The sequence below is a fragment of the Cataglyphis hispanica genome, chromosome 16, assembly GCF_021464435.1.
Source record: "Cataglyphis hispanica isolate Lineage 1 chromosome 16, ULB_Chis1_1.0, whole genome shotgun sequence".
Lineage (NCBI taxonomy): Eukaryota > Metazoa > Arthropoda > Insecta > Hymenoptera > Formicidae > Cataglyphis > Cataglyphis hispanica.
The window spans coordinates 1017335-1039247 of NC_065969.1; the positions used below are offsets into that span (position 1 = coordinate 1017335).

General features: G+C 35.4%; 1 protein-coding gene across 1 annotated transcript in view; it reads right to left on the minus strand.

The window, feature by feature from the left end:
- Positions 1–21913, minus strand: part of LOC126855578 (intraflagellar transport protein 80 homolog) — a 200653-nt gene that overhangs the window by 168545 nt on the left and 10195 nt on the right. Inside the window, exon 5 of the mRNA XM_050603381.1 lies at positions 4677–4763. Coding sequence (XP_050459338.1) covers positions 4677–4763 — 87 coding nt within the window. The remainder of the gene's footprint in view (positions 1–4676; positions 4764–21913) is intronic.

Genomic DNA, 21913 nt, shown 5'->3' on the forward strand with positions numbered 1-21913 from the left:
AATAAACAACGAGCAATGGTTAAAATTTTTTGCAAAGTTACTTAGAATCATGTCCTTGATAGGTGAAGATCATTGAAATTGAAGAGGCTAATATCAAAGTTTACATAAACATTTGCTATGATTAATAGGCGAGACAAATTAAATGCAAAAAACAGAAAATCTAGTTTTATAATCCTTAACGAATGAAAGAAAATGTTTCGAAATTAGAGAAAAAGAATTAAGAAGGATCATACAAAAAAATCAAAAGTTGAGTGATGTATAATGCATTCAATAGATAAATACCCATTCAATATATAAGAATAAAATTGTTAATTGTTAATTTGGATAGATTTAGTCTCTTATTATAAAATATAAATAAAACATAAAATTCCCTAAAAAGATTGGTAAATTGAAATTAGATTAAAAGAAATAGAAGAGATTATTGACTGGATAGAAGGGTTTAAAAAGAGCCAATATTATAAGAGCCAAATGATTTTATAAGATTTTGGATCGGGGGTTTGTGTTAGATTCAGTCAGGCCAAGTCAATTTTTTTAAAGAGAAACCGTCGTATTTTATTGCATATTCGTGTAGCTTATCTTAAGAGCTTTTTAAAACACTGTAATAAAGTATTTTTTAAGTTATTTTATATCTTAATCTTAATTTAACATATTTTGATGTAAAATATAAAATATCTCGTAAAATATTGTTTTTGATAATATTACTGTAATACTTTTATGTACAGTATATGAGATGAATAAATTTACATACAGAAAATAATTGTTTTTGAAAAAATATATGTAATTATTTATAAGTATTTTTTAACAATTATTTTTTTTTACATCAATTAATTCATCTCATTTTTATGTATATAAAAATATTACGGTAAGATTCTCGAGAACTAAATATTTTAGAAGATATTTTATATTTTATATCAAAAAAAGTCAGGTTAAAATAACTCAAAAAATACTTGCTGAAAAAATATTTTATTATATATTATATAGTGTTTTGAAAAGGTCTCAAGAAAAACAATGAGAATACAATAAAAAAATAGGAGGTTCCATTTAAGAGACTTGAGATAACCTTCAAAAGTTTTTTAAGCCTCTACCTAAATAAATACTAAAATTACAAAAATGTAGCCCTTTCAACATAATTTCATTTTTGTTTTAAACCTTTGTATTTAAAATCAATATTTATAAAGATATCTTAGAAGGCAATTTCTACTGACTCCTATATACAGGGTGTTTCCTAATAAGTTTGAAATATTGCAATGATGGATTCAGGACACAAAAATAAAAAAAAGTTCATATAAACATATGTCCTTGTTTTCGAATTACAGTCTATTTTATTTTCCAATAAAATTAAGATAGCATTCTTGGATATTGGTTTCTATCTATAAGATTTAAGACTTAAGATCTTGCTAATCTGTAAACATAAACATATGTTAGCTGTGTTACGTGGAAAGATTCGTATTTTGTGTTCAGTGAAGGTAACATATTCGTATTGTACGTTAGTTTTATTAGAAGCAATACGTTTAAATCAAAATCATGTATGGATCTCATGTATGGATTAAACTCTCGAAGTTGAGTCTATACATTCAGTCCTTGATCTTGACATACGTTGTTAAGGAGGTTTTTCTGAGTAATTCTCCATAAGAATAAAGTGAATCGTATTAGTTTAGAAGATATAGCAAATTAAAGTTTCATATGTGGAACACCACCCCTGCTTACAATGCGGAAGGAGATACATAATTAAATCAGAAATAGGTTTGGATTAGATTATATTTTCCGAAAGTGGAGCCTCCCCATAGGGGGGAGGGAAGAACAGAACTCACTGCGCCCACTCATATACTTTACAATAGAAAGCGAGTTCTACTTTGTTGTACGAATGGAAAAATATAACCTAACCCAAATTTTAGTTTTAAATAAGAAATAATTTTGATTAGGTTATATCTTTTGAAAGCGGAACCTCTCCATAAGAGGGACGGAATTCTGTGTCCGCGCATGTACTTTGCAAGACGAAGTGAAGTTTACTCTTTAATGCTTTATAACTTTTTAACGGATCGTGACCTCTACTATTTTCAAGATCAGAGTCGTTTAGGACGATAATCTAGATGTTTCAAAGTCAAAATCACACTTGAGGTTGCCCTCTTTCTGTATAATTACCTTTCTGTATAATTATATCTTCTAGTGCCGTCCGCCAATTCTTGGGGAGAATTACTCTTTGTCAAAAGAACTTCCTTGACAATGTATATCAAAGTCAAGATCATCGGCATATAAGCCCAATTTCGAGAGTTTTACCCAAATGCATTACATTTGCATAACTTAATGTTATATAACATATTTATGAAATATTTTTCCGGGAAAAAAAGACCATATATAAATATATAAGAAATATGTATTTTTAAATATATATGAAATAGACTTTTTTTCCTGCGTTACATATATGTAAAATGTTTGTATAACGATAAAATATATATATTTAAGATAATTATATATATTTAAAAAAAATAGAAGCCTATAAATTAATAGAGAAGAAATTATTAACTTTTGACTATCGTAATGTTTAAATGATTATCATTTAACATTTTAAATTATACATACGTATAATTGTATATAATTTTATACAATTATAATTCATTCGCTTACCGTTATGTGCGTTGCTCATTATCCATATCCGTATTCAAGTTCTTGTCATGAGCATACATAAAGCTTGCAAAATACGGCTAATAACATATATTATTATTTCTATCAATTCAATTTTTTATACAATTTCCATAGAGAGAATTCAGATATTGAACTGATTTTTGGAAAATCGGGCAGATAAATGTCCGATTTCACTTATTTGGATTTCTGTATATATTATACGTGATAAATTATGTATGATATACGATCGTATATAATCATTTATAATTTATATATAAATATTTGTATATGAGCATATTTCATATATATTTATATGGGCTTTTTTCCCGGGTATATTTAATAACAAAGATACATAACAGTTTTATAACTCAATTCTAAAACTTATATTACTATTATATGACTTTTTATTAATTTTTTATACATGTTATATAAGTATTCAATAATTTTTTTAAAAGTTATATAACATTACTTACCCGTTACATTAATGTTATATTATATAATTATAATTTATATGAATATTATAGGAAATTACTATTAACGTGTATATAACCTGTATAATACATTCGTGTTATATTGCATGTTACATTTCGTTTATTATGACAATATAACAGTTATATATTCATGTTTGCTGGGTACCTTGTAGAGATTCGATTCTTCATAAATGTTTACACAAATAATTGCTGCACGTGGATAAAACGAGAAATGTTTTTTATCAACACTTACATCGATGTTGTATCAATACTTTTGCACTTTTATATTTACGTACTTAATCGATAAATTGGACAATTATTAACAATCATAACGATCACAATCGATCACTTAACGGTTTCATTTACTGATTCACTTAATCACTTTAAAAAACGAGTTAAATACGCAACTTACTTGACGCGGGATCGCACGACGACAACAAGCAGATTATGTCGGTACTAGTGCTGCCGATTGCCAATCGCGAATCAGTGATGAATATCCATTTTTGCAACGAGCAGCCGTAGTGAAAGGGATGACACAAGCACAAACCGCGTACGTATGAGCTCGGGTAGCTTCAGGTAGCAGAAGAGGACAGATATATTGTTTTTTGTGTTTCTCCTTCTTATCGAGCCGGCAACGAAGACCGGTGGCGGCCCGCCGCAGTGCGAATGTGTGTAGCAAACAGCTGATCGAGCTGGGTGATTCAGAACAACCGTTCGTTCTTAACAGATCGTATTCTTGAATGATTTCTAAGATGATTTTTCCTTTACAAAAATTTCATCTGAAACTTAATTTTTAAATTATAAAAGGAAATAGTGAGCAAATTACAGGACGAGTACACTGTAATACTCGATCAGCTGTAGCGAGCGCCTCGCGCCAAGCGTCTGGGCGAACGGTGAATTGCGCCGCTCCTGCCTACCTTCTGTACTCGTCCCGACTATTTCTTTTTATAATTTAAAAATCTCTTCGCTTCAGATGAAGTTTTTGTAAAGGAAAAATCATTTTAGAATTCATTCAAGAATACAATCTTTTAAGGACACTATACTTGTTTTGGATTATCTTGTATATGCGCTTTGCGCGCGCCATTTATTTTTTTTTTTTTCATTATACATTTTTAATGCACTATTAATCCCTTGATACACTGTCAAAATATACAATAACGTTCACAAAGTAAGCGCAATGACAGAACCAATTAACACCGCGGAAAAGAGTAACAATGATTGCGATATATTCGAAATTTGATTCGCACGTCTTTTTTAGAAAAAGGGATCTTATATAATAACATAAAATCCATTTTTTCTCGGGCGAATTCATGTGAAATATCAAATTCACGAAAATCAGGGATTGACAGATAATTAATACTGAAGAAGAAGACAAAGAAAGATCGATTCTTTAGATGATGAATCAACAAAAATCGCCATTTTCGGAGTTTTTCACCATTGTATTGCTCAGACATGTCACTAGTTGTCTGTCTTTATACTTATTGTTCATCTTTACAACTTATTATACAAATTTTTTATTATCTGTTTATTTATTATCTGTTTATTTTGTATTTTAGAATTATGTAATAATTAAGAATTACATACCTTATATCTACAGTCTTCGCCACCAGAAAGTATGAGATTATTTTTACTCCAGGACACTATAAGTACGAGACCATCATGCGCATGCCACTGAAAAAAATTTAAATTAAATATATGTATGTATATGTATATATTCTGTGTTCTCATAAAATAAAATCATTAAATTATAAACTTTCAACCGATTTATTTATTTTATAGTGAAATTCATTGTTTAAAAAGCTATATATATATCTACATATCTACAGGGTGTCTCACAACCTCCATATAATACTTTATTAGCATGTTCTAAAGGTTAAATAGATATATATATATATATATATATATATATATATATATATATATATATATATATATATAAATAGATTAAAATGCCTATTCATGATTATCCTTAATTTTAAAAATAATGTGATCGTATTTACAAATATCGAAAAATTGAAAAAAATAAACAATTAAAAAAAATTGAAATTAAAAACAAAAAAATAAGAAATGAAAATTTAAAAAATTAAAATTTAAAATTAAAAAAAAATTTAATAAAGAAGTTCAATAGTGAGGCTAATGGGAGCTCTGCCGCGGTACTTATTGCGTAAAAGATTATTTATTTGACAGTATTAATATAAAATCTACATACGTTTCAACTCAATTCGAGTCTTACTCATGTGTTATATATAAAAACAGTTATCGCTTAGAGAGATGGATCGAACAGTGGTATCTAAAAAGATCGCACAAAATGATAGACGTTTCCGCAGAAAGCTAACACAAAATATATAAATAATACATTTAAAACTATAAAGAACCATCAAATATCGGATGGACCTCAAAAATTACTTCGGACCTGTTCCCTCCACCATTTTTATCCAGCAGCCCACTTTGTAAACGGAAAAGGAGATATCACCGGGAAACGTCCGCCGGCCGCTTGGTTTCATCCTACCATATGACACCTCGCGCGGAGGAAATATGCGTTGCGATTAAGTGCGTTCCAAAAAATTTCTTTGAGCTTCAATGATTAATATTATTTTAAAAAATGTATTATTTTGCGTTAGCCTTCTGCGGAAATGTCTATCATTTTGCGTGATCTTTTTCGATACCGTTCGATCCATCTCTCTAAGCGATAACGGTTTTTATATATAATACATTGAGAAAGACTCGAATTGAGTTGAAACGTATATAGATTTTATATTAATAATGTCAAATAAATAATTTTTTACGCAATAAGTATGCATACATGCATACATGCATGTACAGAAAAATATAAGTTCCATAGCTTAAAAAGCAATTACTCAATTTACTTTTTTTCTTTTAGTAACGATTATCTTTAACAAAAAATATTTTCTTGATAATAGTCTTAAAATGTACTCATCATAAATTTTAGAAAAAATCATTATTATGTAGTAGAATAAAGAATTTTTATTCCTTCAAAAAATATTATAAAATTTTATATAAAGAAAAGTTAAAATAATAAGCAAATCGAATTTTTGTTTTAATTTTATATTCTTAATTGAAGAATTAAATAACTAAGATTTAGAATATATTTTGAATAAAATTTGAGTAAATGTTCCGAATATTTTTGGCCATTTGCATTGAATTTCTCGCTATGTTTGGATTAAAGTTTAATATTCCAAAAAATTCGTTCTCTCCATGCACATCCAATTTATATTTTATATTTCTATTTCGATCTTCTTTATCAGCAAAACATGGTGGAAAGTGAAAAGTATCTTCTTTGTGCAAGCTGAAGCTCATTATCCACAATTGTGCAAAACATAATATTGTACAATATTTTATACAATTTCAAGAGGTATGATTATTGGTTTTCTGAAAATACGCATTCTGGATGCCATTATTCCAAACGTATTTTCAATACATTCTAGCTCTGCTTAATCTATAATTAAAAATTATTTTACTGGGTATTAAATTAATATCGGGATGGCCGAATTGAATTTTCCAATAATGGAAATGCATGTCACCGACAAATATGAAAGAAACTCTAGTATTTGATTCATGAAGAACAATTGGTGGAGGCAAAGGTAACTTTTTCAATAATATCTCTTCTAACATTTGATGATTGAAAAATACCACTATCGTTCTCTTTTTTGGCTGATCTAATGTTTACACATGTAAATCTATATTGCGTATCGTAGGCTGCGAGGAATACTAAATTAAATGTTTCTTTACAATTATAAAAAAGAGCCTGTATTCTTGAAACACTGTACAATTATATGTTTTCCGTCGATAATTCCAACATCATTTTTGAAATTCCAAATATCTCTGAAGTTTTGAGCTATGTTAATTCATTTTTCTTTTTTTAATATAGGTAATACTTCTGCTTGTAAAATATCCCTTTTGTAGTTTTCGCAATAATTTTTAATATAGTGGTTCGCCCAATTTGATACTAATAATATGAGCTAGCCATACTGTCTTCAGAAACGAGGGTTCCGTGTCTGAGCGGCGGAGGGAGGGTTATAAATGTGCTCGAGGAAAAAAGCGTGGAATGCAAGAGCAAGGAGGAAGACAAGGAATTGGAAGGAAGGAGAAGAAAGAGCGGAGAGAGGAGAGCAGATGAGAATAAAGGGAAATAAGATGGACAGAAAATGAAGAAATTAGAAGGAGTTAAGGATATATTGGCAGTTGGAGGTTAGGACAGAAAGAAATAGTGAGAGGGAGAGAGGAAGAGTCATATGGAAAGAAGAAGAGGCGAAAAAAAGACAGAGGAACAGAAGATGTTGATAAGAGAGAGGACACAGGGATCAACACAGGGGGCGAATTGGCGGGAGAGAGTGAGAAAGAAACATATGGTTGGATAGAGAGACGAAATGAAGAGAGAGAAGAGATGTTGTCAAGAGGAAGAATATACAAAGTAAAACAGGGAACATCTTCTGTAGAGAACAAATAATGTTGAGGAGAGAATACCAAGAGATGGCGACAGAGGTACGGATCGGAGAGTACAAGGATCGAGCAATCGTTGGGGAATATACGCAGCACGGAACGAGGAAATAGTACGCAGTAGCACGTTGCAGATAGTGACCAAAAATAAGATTAGAAGCTGTAAACGTGAGAAGAAAGTGGAGGACAGCGGAGGATATAAAGAAGGGGAAAGAGAGAGTGGAGTGAAGAGACTGGAGGAGACGAATGAAGACGTGAGAGGAGGAAGAGTGGAGGGAGTGGAAGGAAGTAGGAAGGGAAGTTAGGAGGAAGACGGAGACGGGTAAAAGAGGATGGAGGGGACAAAGTGGACGGAGGATCTGGTGGAGAAGCTGAGGAGTATAAGAAAGGAATTGAGTAAACTGAAGGAGGAGATGAGAAGTTGGAGGAGAGAAGTGGAAGAGAGGACAGTGGTGATGCAAGATATGAGAGGGTCAGAGAAAGGCGAGAAAGTGGAGGAGATTGGAGGATAAGATGAAGGAATGGGGATAGAAGAGATAGAAAATGAAGAAGGAAGGGGGGAAAAAGCAGGAACAAGAGAGAAGGAAAAAGAGGAGAAGCTAAGAGGAAGGATGAACAGAAGATGTGAAGAGGAACATTCGGAAAAAAGAGATAAAGAGATTTTGAAAGGGATATCCACGGAGGAAGCAGAGGGATCAAAGGAGAGGAGCTACAGGAGCGACAGAGAAGAGGATGAGAGTGATGTGATAAGGATGGAAGAGTGGAGATGAGGAGATGAAGGGGAAAGAGAGAATGGAAAGAGGAGTAGAGTGAAGAGAGAGGGAATGGAGAGAGATGGAAGGAAATGGAAGAAGAGACTGGAGGAAGGAAGAAGGATGGAGGAATGAAAGAAAGAAGGAGAAAGGAAGATGGGGTGAGAAGGAGGAATGGAAGGAGGAAGAATGGATATGGAGAGAGTGAGGAATGAGAGGAAGGAAAGGAAGGAAATGGAAAGAATGGATGGAAATGGAATGGATGGATGAAGACAATGGAGGAAAGGAAGCTGAGATGGAGGAGATAGGAAAGAGGAGAAAAGAGAGGAAAGGAGGAAATGGTAATGGATAATAGAAGATTGTGGGTAGACGGAAAAGAGTGGAAATGAGATGAGGAGAGGAAGGTATAGTGGGAGAAGAAGTAAGAAGCTGAAGCAAGAAGTGATTGAGAGAACGTAAGATGTATGGAAGCGGAAGAAAATTGCAGGATGGAAAGCAAGGAGTGGTGAGAAGAAGGGGAGACGCAGGAGGTTAGCAACGGCCACTGGAGGAATGAAAAGGAGAGAGGAGATACAAGAGGAGGACGGGAAAACGAGGAAGGGGAGGGAGTTACCAAATATGTAAGCCTTATAGGCTAAGTCGAGATAGAAGAGTGGCGGAGAATGGCAATGTAAGAGACTGTAATCCTAAGGGGATCAATAAATATTACATACATACATACATACTGTCTTCAGAAACAATACAATGCATTCAAAAAGTTCCGGGACTGATTTTTTTCTGGACATACAACTGCGTTATCTCTTTGTCTATACTAGGTTTAGTTACTATGATGTCTCTTGAATCTGCCATATTTTCTTTGCTATTGAGCCAATACTTTAAAGTTTGCATGCGTTTAAAATTTTTTAAAATTTTTACGTTGTCACAATTTTCAAAATAGAATCATGAAGTTTTGTTTTAAATGCAATAAAAAATTGCAATAGAAATATATTAAATCATGCAAGATGCATTGAAAAAGATTGTCTAAAGGTAGTAAAGTGTTCTTGTAGTATGCACTGTTCAAGAGTTGTCTATGAAACGCTTGAGGATGGTACGAGAAAAAGAACGCTTTCTATGTCAAATGTGTGCGCGCGCTTCTCGCAAAATCGCTGATCGAAATGTTGTACAAATTGAACATTAATATATGGGAAATATTATATTCATACTATCGTGCATGATCTGTTCGGCAAAAGAAAAATGTATGCAAGATTTATTCTGCTCTTTGACATCGCAACAGAGATAGCAGAGCGTTACAGAGGTGCAGAATTTTGTTGAATGAGTCGATATCAACCTGAACATTTTACTACGCGTTAGACAATCTTTCTCAAATGCATCTTGCATTATTTAATATGTTTCTGTTGCAATTTCTCCATATTTAGAATAAAACATTTCCATTTTAAAAATCGTGACATTTAAAATTTTTTAAAAATTTTAAACGCATGCAAACTTTAAACTACTGATTCAATGGCAAAAAATATATGGCAGACTCAAGAGGCATCATAGGCTGCATTTCGGTATTCACTAGCAGTACTGGCAGCACTGTTAAATCCGTTCCGACATTCGCGGCAGTAAGCTTTCAAAGCGTGTTTATATGATGTCATAGATGTTGTCGTCACTTCCTATTTTCATTACTGCGGTTTACGAAGTGAGACAGTCACAGTAAAAACATAGCTTTTATCATCTGAACTACGATTATCTTTAACTTTACAATACACAGTACATTCAAAAAATTCCAGGATTGATTTTTTTTTTTTGGGGAAATACTAACTGCGTTATCTCTTGGTCTATACTGGATCTAATTAGACTTTCATGAAAGAACATCTTGCAAACTGAGATGTTATTACAATTTTTAGATCTATTTCAATATATGAAATAGATTATTTCTATATATCTATATATTTTTATATATCTTTTTATGCAACCACAATCATAGTACTATGGAAATCATTCCGTTATTGCAACGTAATATACGGTAAAAATAATAGCAGTAATTACGGAACGATCTTGCAGCTCGGAACGACGTCACATCGTCAGTACTGACAGTGAATATCGAAAGCCATAATAACTAGATTCAGTATAGACCAAGAGATAACGCAGTTAGTATTTCAAAAAAAAAAAAATCAATTCCGAAATTTTTTGAATGCACTGTGTATTGTAAAGTTAAAGATAATCGTAGTCCAGATGATAAAAGTTCTCTAGTTAAATACAATTTTGAAATTTGAGGTTTTATTCTATGTAAAGTTGGTGTCATTCTGTGGTAATTAAAGAAGAGCTCAGTATCATTGCAATAAGATCAGCAATAAGATTATTGTAAGCTACCTGTTCAAACCTATTAATTAAAACAGGTCCGAATCCATCAATTTGGAGCTAATCTTTGTCTTCGTATTTTTTGTTATTGTCTTCTTCGCAACCATAATAAAAATAATTCAAATTCTTCATGATCATCCGACTATTATATAGAAATTAATTTCATACGTAATATATGAAATAAATAATAAATATTTTACATTTTTTTAATTAAGTAATATTTTTAAGTAATAAAATAATTTATACTTTAATTCTCCTAAGAAAGTGTAAAATATTTTTTAAAGAAGACTGTGTATCATATTTTTTGGTTAATAATTAGTTAAGCTTACAAGAAACTCTTACAAACTCGAAAATTTTAATTTCGATGAACTTTACAGACATGTAGAGGAGAGTCAATAAATAAATTTATAAATTTTTAGTTATTCAAAAACGATTCTAAGAGGGAGAGACTCACTTGCGCACAGTACAATTGGACACGTTGCAATTGCACACTGTGATATTAGACACATAAAGTTGCGCACTGTTCGATTGAACACATTTCATTTGCGCACAATTCGTTTGGACACATTTCATTGGCGCACCGTTCAATTGGACACATTATTTTTGGACACATTATTTTTGGACACAACACATGTTTTTGTATAATTTGGAATACATAAAATTATACACGCATGTATAATTTTAAAATTTTTTGACATTTATTATTATCTTCATTTGGTAAATAAACGTTTGTTACATTTCGTTTACACACAGTTCTTTTGCGCACATTTCTTAAGTACGCGCACACACACACACGCGGGTGGGTGCAAGGGGAGGGCCATCGGCTACCCTCTCGCACCCCCCCCTCCGGCAGGCAGGGGGGACCTCGCTTCAAAATTTACAAAGTACATGCTACAGTGTCCGATCGGACCCGTGTCCGAAATGTGTGCAAAAGAAATGTGCGCAAAAGAACTGTGCGCAAAATAAACGTTTATTTATCAAATAAAGTTAATAATAAATGTCAAAAAATTTCAAAATTATGCATGCATAATATTTAATAATAATATTTATATTATAATAATATTTTATATTAATGAAATTTAAAACATTAAAGAAAAAATTTTAATTTCGAGAATTTTCATGGTGTTTTCAGATAAATATTATCTTATTATATTTAGGCATTCTTACGGACGCTCCTGAGACATAGCGTCGCGCTTCTTACACGTATAGTAGCTACACGTACCAAGCGACTCGTTGCTAACGCGCGAGCGAGGAGTGGGGGGCAAAAGGCGTGAGCCACAAAATCGGACCGAAATGTGCAAGTAAATCCTAGCACTGGCGTATGCAATGACGCGTTTCCCCTCCTCGAAATTTTGTGTCAGCACCGCGCCGAGTCCGGTTGCGCTGGCGTTTGCAGGACGAATTGTCGGGTAAAGTCTGGACATGCGAGCACTGGGGCCAATATAAGCGTATTTTTAAGTTTGCGGAACGCTGTTGCGTTCTTCGGTTCCTCATTTCCACTTCATGTTTTTTTGTGAGGTTTGTTAATGTGGCGGCAACGGTTGAGAAGTTCGCGATGAATCGCCGGTACCACAACGACCCATCCCGAGAAATTGTCTAATTTGTTTGATCATTCTTGGTTTGGACCAGTTCGCGACGGCGCTTACTTTCTCGGGGTCTGTTCGTATTCCCTCGTAATTTACTACATGCCCGAGATATTTTAGTTGGTCGACGCAGAATTTACATTTTTCCGGGTTTAGGCAAAATCGCGCGTTGCGGAACCGGAAGACCTTAGACAATAGTCGGACGTTATCTTTGAACGTTTTGCTGATGTCGTCTAAGTATACGAAGACATTTGGTTCTAGAGATCGGCCGATGGTGTGGTCCAGCAGTCGTTGTAATGTGGCCGATGCGGAATGTAGTCCGAAAGGCATCACTTTGAACTGATATAGGCCCGGTATTGTGAATGCGGTGGTCGGTCGGCTTTCTAGTTCGAGGGGTACTTGCCAGTATCCCTGTTTCAAGTCTAGCGTTGTTAGGTATTCTTCTTCTTAACGAGCACTACGGGCGAACTCCAGCTGCTTGTGGACAGTTCGATTATTTCTGCGGCTTCCATGTCTTCTACTTCTTTATCGATAATAGCTTGCATTGCTGGATTTCGAGGCCGTTATCGTTGTTTGATCGGCGTATCGTTTTTTAGTATCATATTCGGTGTTTTATTTTGTCCGTTGGTCTTTGCACTTCCTCAAATTTCTTGAACTTTTTTTCTAAGAATTCCTGTAATCTTTTTTCTTCGCTAGCCGTTCGGGTGGCCAGTCCCCCGGACGTTATGCATAGCGGTGTATTGTTTGCTGGTTGGTTTGTTTGTTCGGGGGGACTCGAGTCGAATTTTTGTCCATGCCCATAGGTCTACTCCCATAAGCACCGGACTTTCTAAAGCGGGGAGCACACACTTTTGCATAAGCGCATAATCATAAACATAAAGAAATTGATTGGTCCACAAATATATGCATAAGAAAATGAACCAATCAATTTCTTTATGCTTATAATTATGCGCTTATGCAAAAGTGTGTGCTCCCGCTTAACATTGGTAGTATGGCGAATGTATATCGGATGGTTTTCCCCTTGATTCGTACAGTCTCGGTGACGAATCCTGTTGTTTGAGTGATGTCCCCGTTTGCCATTTGTATGTTCTTCTCGTGTGCTTGTATTTCATGTCCGTACCGTTGCAATTGTTTGGCGATTTTTCCGTTGATGAATGACATTTCTGACCCGATGTCTATTAATGTCCGGAAACGGGCGTGGCCTATTTTTATTCTTATGTGCGGTCTCGGATCATATTTTATGCGGGGCTCGGGGTGCTTGTTTGATCGCTGGCGACCCGACCCGCTCGACGTTTTCCTGCGCGGGGTGACAACCTTTCGCGAATACGCCGTCTCGTCCGTACTGTGAGCAAAATTTCCGCGGGAGTCGTTTACACGTTCGGCGCGTGTGTCCCCATTGTTTGCATCTCCAGCAGCATTCTTGTTTGTTATACGCGGTGGCTACGCTTGGTTTCGCGCTTTCTGCGCGTTCGGCCTTTGTTTTCTGTCTGCACAGTTCTTCGATTTCCTCCTGTTCTGTTACTCGGCTCTGTAGTTCGTCGATGCCCTCAGTTGCGTCGTACCGGACGTAACGCTTCATCTCTGCCCGCATGTTCTCGTATACTTTTTCGTACGTTTCTTCCGGGGAGAATCCGCCGGCTCGGCGCATTAGCATCAGTATGTCGCCGATATATTTTTTAAAATTCTCGCCCGGTCGTTGTCGGCGGTCGGATATTTCGCGTCTCAGTCCGGCTTGGTATCGTCGCAGTAAGAATTGTATTCGAAAGACACGATCAAATTGCCCCCAATTTTCCCACCGGTGTTTATTATTTTGATACCATTGTAATTCCCTCGTGATCTACTACATGCCCGAGATATTTTAGTTGGTCGACGCAGAATTTACATTTTTCCGGGTTTAGGTGAAGTCGCGCGTTGCGGAGCCGGAAGACTCGGATAATAGTCGGAAGTGATCTTTGAACGTTTTGCTGATGACAATAATGTCGTCTAAGTATACGAAGACATTTGGTTCTATGCGTCCCCGCGTAGCAATTCCGGGAGTCCCAGTAACATCGCGGTTTCCGGGAAGCAGCATCCGGTTTTTAATTCTTCCAGTCGTTCTAAGAATGCGAACGGATCGCGGCCGTCAAAATATACTCCCCATTTCCGCATTTGTTTTAAGACGCTTGCTACGTTGATCGTGTTTTGTGCTGTTTCGTGGTCTGATGCACTCATGCTACCCGACGCGTATTTCTCGGGGTGGGCGTCGACGTCAACGGCCATTCGGCGTCGAATTTCGTCTATCGTGACGGTCGTGTCCAGACTTCGTTCGTCAGCGATCTTTATTAATTGCGCTTTTGACAATTTATAAATCCACCCTTTCATTGTGCGGTTTAGTTCTCTGTCGCATTTTTTATATCCTCCTCCAGGGATGTTTGTTCCGGATAGGATCTGTTCGGGCGCCAATGTAACGGTCGGTTTTTCCCGTCGACCGTCATGGGATAACTCGGTCGGGATCAAGGTCCCAAGGAGCGGAGAACAAGCAACGAAATACATGGGGTTAGATAAATAAATAATGGTTTATTGTTTGTCCAAATATAATTTAAAATGTATGTATGGGTGTGTGTGTGTGTGTGTATGTGTGGGTGTGTGTGCGCGGGACATACGGGTGTACACTTGCGGTGCAGGCGGATGCCCGTGCGGGATACAGATCATAGCTGGTGTGGTATACGTGGTGTGCGCGTGTACGGGCGTGCGTGCGCGCGTGCGTGTGCAGCACGTTTGTCGTTAGGCACATGTACAGTGAACTCGGGTGCACGCCTAGGATGCACCTGAGAACGGCACGGTTAAGCGTTGTGTCGGAACGCGGTGCGCGAGATTCGATATTCGTGATACGGGCGATCGATAGGTGGTGTCGGATCGACGGTTTGATGGCACTCGGCAGTCGCAAGGGGACCTTTCGGCTGGCGAATCACGTGCTTCCTAATTCAGCGCGTAGAACGGCCCTCAGTGCGCGGTTTCGGCCGCCGTAAAAATGACGAGTCTCGGTCGGCTTGTGAAGACTCGCGAAATACTTCGCGATAATCCGGGATCGGCGAGAGCGGTTTGCAGTTAGATAGGAGCGTCCGGCAGATGGGAATATCCGTCGATGGCAGGCAAATTTTCACCGCTAGAAATATTGCCGGATGATCGGAGATTCGGTCAGAAATGCTTTGCTTGCGGGATGCTGAGAAAACCCAGCAGAGGCGGGAGTACTCACTTGGGAGTACTCCCAAGCTTGATCTCGCTTTTCAAGCGTGTAGTTTCTTCAAGAGCTCTGAGAGTCTTATCGACTTCAGAGACGGCGGAGAAGATTCTGTCTTTTTAACGTGTTAAGAGCGCTTATTTATACCCGGTGTCGGCGATTTCGCGTCCGCTCAATAATTGTTTATTAACAATTCGGTTGAACCCGTTCGCAACTCGGAAATATTCGAAAACGGTCGGAGCGATTTCCCGAGCGCACGACTCGTGCTCCGGTACGGTATGCCTAGCCGGTGGCATAAATACAAACATAAATAAATACAAATGTTCGCTCAGCGGTTTTTACACAATGGGGCGCATAGCACCTTCATTCTATGGTCCCATGACTGTTGGACGTGGATCGGCGGTACTTTACGCGCGCTTCGGCCCGACTGATGGTCGTCGGACGGCGGTGTCCGGCGGGTGGACGGCCGAGTAACGATGTACGCATCATTACAAATGAGAAAAATTATTTTAAAATATTCACTCGTTGCGATTCAATGTAACTACTTTATATTAGAGTTTGTATTAGAATGTGTGTAAATAAATGATATATATATATATGATATAGGGTATATCAAAACAAGTATAGTGTCCTTAAAGGGTTGTATTCCTGAATAAATTCTAAGACGATTTTTCCTTTACGAAAATTTGATTTGAAGCTTAGTTTTTTAATTATAAAAGGAAATAGTGAGCGAATTACGGGATGGGTACATAGGCAGGAGCGCAAATCACCGTCCAAAGTGCTGGCGCTTACACGAAGCGCTCGCTATAGCTGATCGAACGTTATAACATAACCGTCCCGTAATTCGATCACTATTTCCATTTATAACTTACAAACTAAGCTTCAGACGAAATTTTCGTAAAGAAAAAATGATCTTAGAAATCATTCAAGAATACGATCCTTTAAAGACAAACGATTATTCTAAATCATCCCGCTACAACGCTCGATCAACTGTTTGCTATACGCGATGAGTGTGTGTGTGTGTGTGTGTGTGTGTGTGTGAGAACGTGTACGCGTATTACATACATACATACACGTTTACACACACATACACACACAAACACTCACTCTCTCTCTCTTTCTCTCTCTTTCTCTTACTCACTCACTCAGTCACCCTCTCACTCGTTCACTCACTCATTTATTCTTACCTTGTAAAGATTCTTCATAAATAAAATAATTAAACAAATAATTGCTGCACGGCCGCGGATAGCATGAGTTTTTTATCGATTATTTTGTATCGATACTTTTACACTTTTATACTCACGCACTGAATCTATAAATTGATTAATGATTATAACGATTATAACGATCGCGTTTATTCACAATAGATCACTACCGATTCATTTAATCACTTGAAAAAACGCGTTATACATGTACGTATTATTTGACACGGAGAGCGCGCGACGACAACAAGCAGGTTATGTCGATACTAGCGCTGCTCGCTGCCGATTGCAAACACCGCTAGTATCGAAATAATCTGCTTGTGTCGTCGCGCGCTCTCTGTGTTAAATAATACGTACACGAATAACGAGTTTTTTCAAGTGATTAAGTGAATCAAAGTGATACATTGTGAATAATCGCGATCGTCATAATCGTTATAATCGTTAATCAATTTATCGATTCAGTGCGTGAGTGTGAAAATGTAAAAGTATCGATACAAAATAATCGATAAAAAACTCGTGCTATATGCGGCCGTGCAATAATTATTTGTTTAATTATTTTATTTATGATCTCTACAAGGTAAGAATAAGTGTGGGAGTGAACGAGTGGGAGGGCGAGCGAGCAAGCAAACAGCATTAGAGAGCGAGAAAGTGAGTAAGAGAGAGAGAGAGAGAGAGAGAGAGAGAGAGAGTGTTGTATGTGTATGTATGTAATACGCGTACACGTTCTCATACATAGACACACACACACACACACGCACGCACGCACGCACGCACGCACGCACGCACGCACGCACGCACGCACGCACGCACGCACGCACACGCACACGCACACGCACATACACACACACACACTCATCGCGTATAGCAAACAACTGATCGAATGCTGTAACGGGGTGATTTAGAACAATCGTTCGTTTTTAAAGAATCGTATTCTTGAATGATTTCTAAGATCATTTTTTCTTTACGAAAATTTCGTCTAAAGCTTAGTTTTTAAATTATAAAAGGAAATAGTGAGCGATTTACGGGATGAGTACACTGTAGCGCTCGAGTCAGTTATAGCGAGCGCCTCGCGTAAGCGCCTGTATCGAATGGTAAGTTGCGCCCCCCCCCCTGCCTACCCTATGTACCCATCCCGTAATTCGCTCACTATTTCCTTTTATAATTTAAAAACTAAACTTCAGATCAAATATTATTTAAAATTACAATTCTATACAAACTAAACTTTCTACTGAACAAGTTTCTATGTACTTGACTAGTTAACTATTGATTTCATATTAGATTTTTATTTTTTAAATAGAAATTATTTTCCAAAGAAAAATTCTTTTAAAAGTTTATCTTTTAGAGAAAAAATTAAAAGTTTTGTTATTTTTTGAGTTAGAATTTTTTTTATACTTGGCGTATTGTTGTTACTTTTGTAAGATTTATTTAAAGGGATATAAATATTCAATACGAAATGTAAAACGCGGTATATTTATATCATCTATTGCATATCATGGAATTTGGTTTTTCACGTTACACTGTAATGCAGAAATATTCCAAACTAATTTTTTTCCACATTCAAAAAATTTGATAATACAGTCATTCATAAATTAAAAAATGGATAAACATGTTCAATCAAGCAAAATAATCAAGACTTCTATTACGATATAAAAACAAAAATAAATGATAAAACAAAACAGAATAATGTATATAAAATTATAATGTATATAATGTATATAATGTATGTAAAACATATAATAATAAAGATGTCCTTATCATAAAATTTTATGCATAAATAAGCGAGAAAATAAATAAATTTTTCTCGCAGTTTTATCGGACGTTGTCATTTATATATATATATCTCTATTATCAAGCTGTAAATTGCAAGAGTCATTTACTATTAAATGCAACTTCGCGAACCCGAAAATTTTAATTTTGATAATATTTAAATTTTGATAAATTTTACATATATGTAAAGAGGACTAATATATAAATTTAGAAATTTTCAGTTACCGCCGAAAAACGATTTTAAAAAGTGAAATCATCCTTTGTGCTTAACGGCTTTTTTTATATATATTTCAAAAACTAGTCAAGATATTGAAAAGAATGTTTTACGCAAAAGTTTTATGGTAAAAACAATTCTATTTAATTGCGTTAATAAAAATTTGAAAAAATACTTTTTGAATAAAATATTTCAGAAATTTCTGGAAAAAATAACTTTTTTAAATTTTTATTAACGCAGTTAAATAGAGTTGTTTTTATCATAAAACTTTTATATAAAATATGTAACGGGCCGCTTCGCGAGCGATTCGGTGCGCGGACAGCGCAATCGGGATCAGGATTCGTGAAGGGTGAGACACGACGAAGATAATTAGATCGTACGTAGTCGTTTATCTCTATCGGCAATGGTTAGTTTTATAACAACCATTCAAATATCGCGGTATTCTAGAGCACGAGTTAGGCGGGTGCGCGAAAGTATTATTACGCGCTGCGTGGTTCGTTGGCGCGGGGCGCGCGGTAGTGCGGGCGGCGAAGCCGCTATGATAATCGAGGGCGTGAGAATCAATATTTGATGTGCGGCGGATGTTCGGCATGAGATGGGATAAGGGCGAGCGAGTGGGCTCTCCGTACAAGATGTTTTTTTTATTTATACAATAGATAGATGCCAGATTTTTTATGCGGATTTCGAGAGCGTGGACAGCGTAATTGCAGCCGATGTAGGGCGTCAGTAAAAGTGACGCGTCGCGTTCCCAAATATTTTTGGTGGGATGCGTCTATACGCGGAGTTTGACCGGCCAGTCGGTATCATAAGTGTTCGGTAGGATCGCAATTCCCTTAGCCGGCAGCCGGGATAGTTGGATGTTGGACCGTAATGCTCGAGAATACTCGAGAAGAGCAGCAAACTCTCCGCTCTTTTTCGATTTTCAGCGGGATCGGTAGGATTCGTAGTCGGAGCAAATGTCGAGAATGCTCGATGGAGAATGCGAACTCGTCATCTTTTTTTTTGTCTTTCTATGAATAAGGATTCTGGTGGGTTTTCGTACAGCAGCGAGCAGAGTGTTTGGTCTGGTACCGGTCTGGTGTTGAGACTGAGATGAGAGCTGTCAGCCTTTTTATACTTGCCAATTAATGGTACTCATGTCGTTTACTATTATTGTCTTGATGGGAGAAACGACAAGCGCTTTTGCCCCTGCCCGGCTGGTGTTCACTGGGCGGCAGACTTACAGTTGGTCAACGTGCCAAGTAACGAAGATTTGCGTTATCATTACATCCATTTTTTAATAGCTTGACTAATTTTTGAAATATATCAAGAAAAACAAAAAGCCGTTAAACACAAAGGGTGATTTCACCTCTTAGAATCGTTTTTGGGCAGCAACTGAAAATTTCTAAATTCATCTATTGACCCCTTCTATTGTTTATAAAGTTTCGAATCAGTTTTCAAAATCAGAATTTTTCGGTTTGCGAGGTTTCCTTGTTAGATTAAATATATTTACTTTTTCTATATTTAATCTTCTTTTCTTTCTTATCTTTAATATGTTATATGTTTTGTATATACATACATATAATTGACAGCTGTCACATTTGTGTAACACACGTATGAAAATATTATCGTGCGCAAATGCAAATGTGTTTGACGCGCGCTATAACGCGTGGCAACGCATAGAAAGTAAGGATTACATGAATCCCAATCTGTTATCTGTTATTGATTTTTTCAAGTCAGGATATTGATTTTTGTTGTACAGTTGATTTTATCGTTTCCTTTATATGTATGTATTGCACCTATCGTACGTTATAGCGATAGACAAATATTAACAAATTATAAATCTTATACGGAAAACATTTAAGGTAAATATGCATAAAAGGTTACACCTCACCAATGACTTTGACATATGTAAAGAACATGACCTTGAGTAACTTTTCCTTATAACTTAATCGGGGGTCTCTTATAGTTTCCGAGATATGCGATTTTAAAGTTTTACAGTTTTAATGTATTTTCTGTTATAAAATAAGAAAAAATAAAGTTTGTTTATGTAAATTGTATTTGCGTACATCAGACGTGGAAAAAGTGTTTGTTTACATTTTTTGGGACGGAACTTCTTGAATTTTTCCACTTTCCACGCAGAGCGAGGTTCAACGCGAACCTATATGTCTAATTTTTTGATAGTGAAGCCTCTCTGCAGGAGGGACGGGGGGGCGGAAGATACTGTTTCCACGCATATACTTTTTAATGCGTAAATATAAAGTGAAAAGTTATAAACTCATGTGAAACCTTACTTCGCATTAAAATGTGTGGAGGCAGTACGTTCCGCCCTCCTACGGAGGGGCTCCACTATTAAAAAATTAGACACATAGATTTTGCGTTGAACCTCGCTTTGTGTGGAAAGTGGAAAAACCCAAGAAGTTTTGTCTCTGAAAATGTAAACAAACAGTTCCACGTCTGATCTACGCAAATACAACGTAAACAAACTTTATTTTTCCTTATTTTATAACAGAAAATACATTAAAACTGTGAAACTTTAACATTAAATATCAAAAACTGTAAGAGATCCACGATTAAATTATAAGGAAAAGTTACTCAGAGACATGTTCTTGACAACATATATCAAGGTCAAAGTCATCGGTGAGATGTAACCTTTTATGCATATTTACCACATTTAATTCTTGAATAATTTAATTAAATAATTAAATATTATTATTAATTATTAATAATATTTATATTATTAATTATTAATAATAATATTAATATTTATTATCAATAGAAATATTAATAAAAATGTTACAATAAAAATAATAATAATAATAATAATAATAATAATAATAATGATGATGATGATGATGATGATGATAAAAATAATAATAATAATGATATAATAATAATTGGTATTAATCATTGGTGTAAATTATTTCGTTTTTTCAAAACATAAAAGTTTTAAGAATAATATGCGTATCACGTTCATGAATTTCAGTGAACAAATTACAACAATTGCTTGATGATTAGCAAATTAAATATGATTTCCAAAATGAAAAAGAGCATAATCTTATCATTGAAAGGCAATGTTCATAAAAGAATTGATAACACAATATGGTCGCAATTTTAACGAATTAACAGTCTTAATGTCTTAGCATAAATGCATATAAATAGGACACTTCAAGCATCTCCTTTGAATAACGAAAAAAAAATAATAAGTATTTTTGTTTTTAGTAAACTAATTTAACTAATCTTATAGTAAACTTTATTTATTACTATTATTATTAGTATTTTCCACGCTTCAAAAAAAATTGA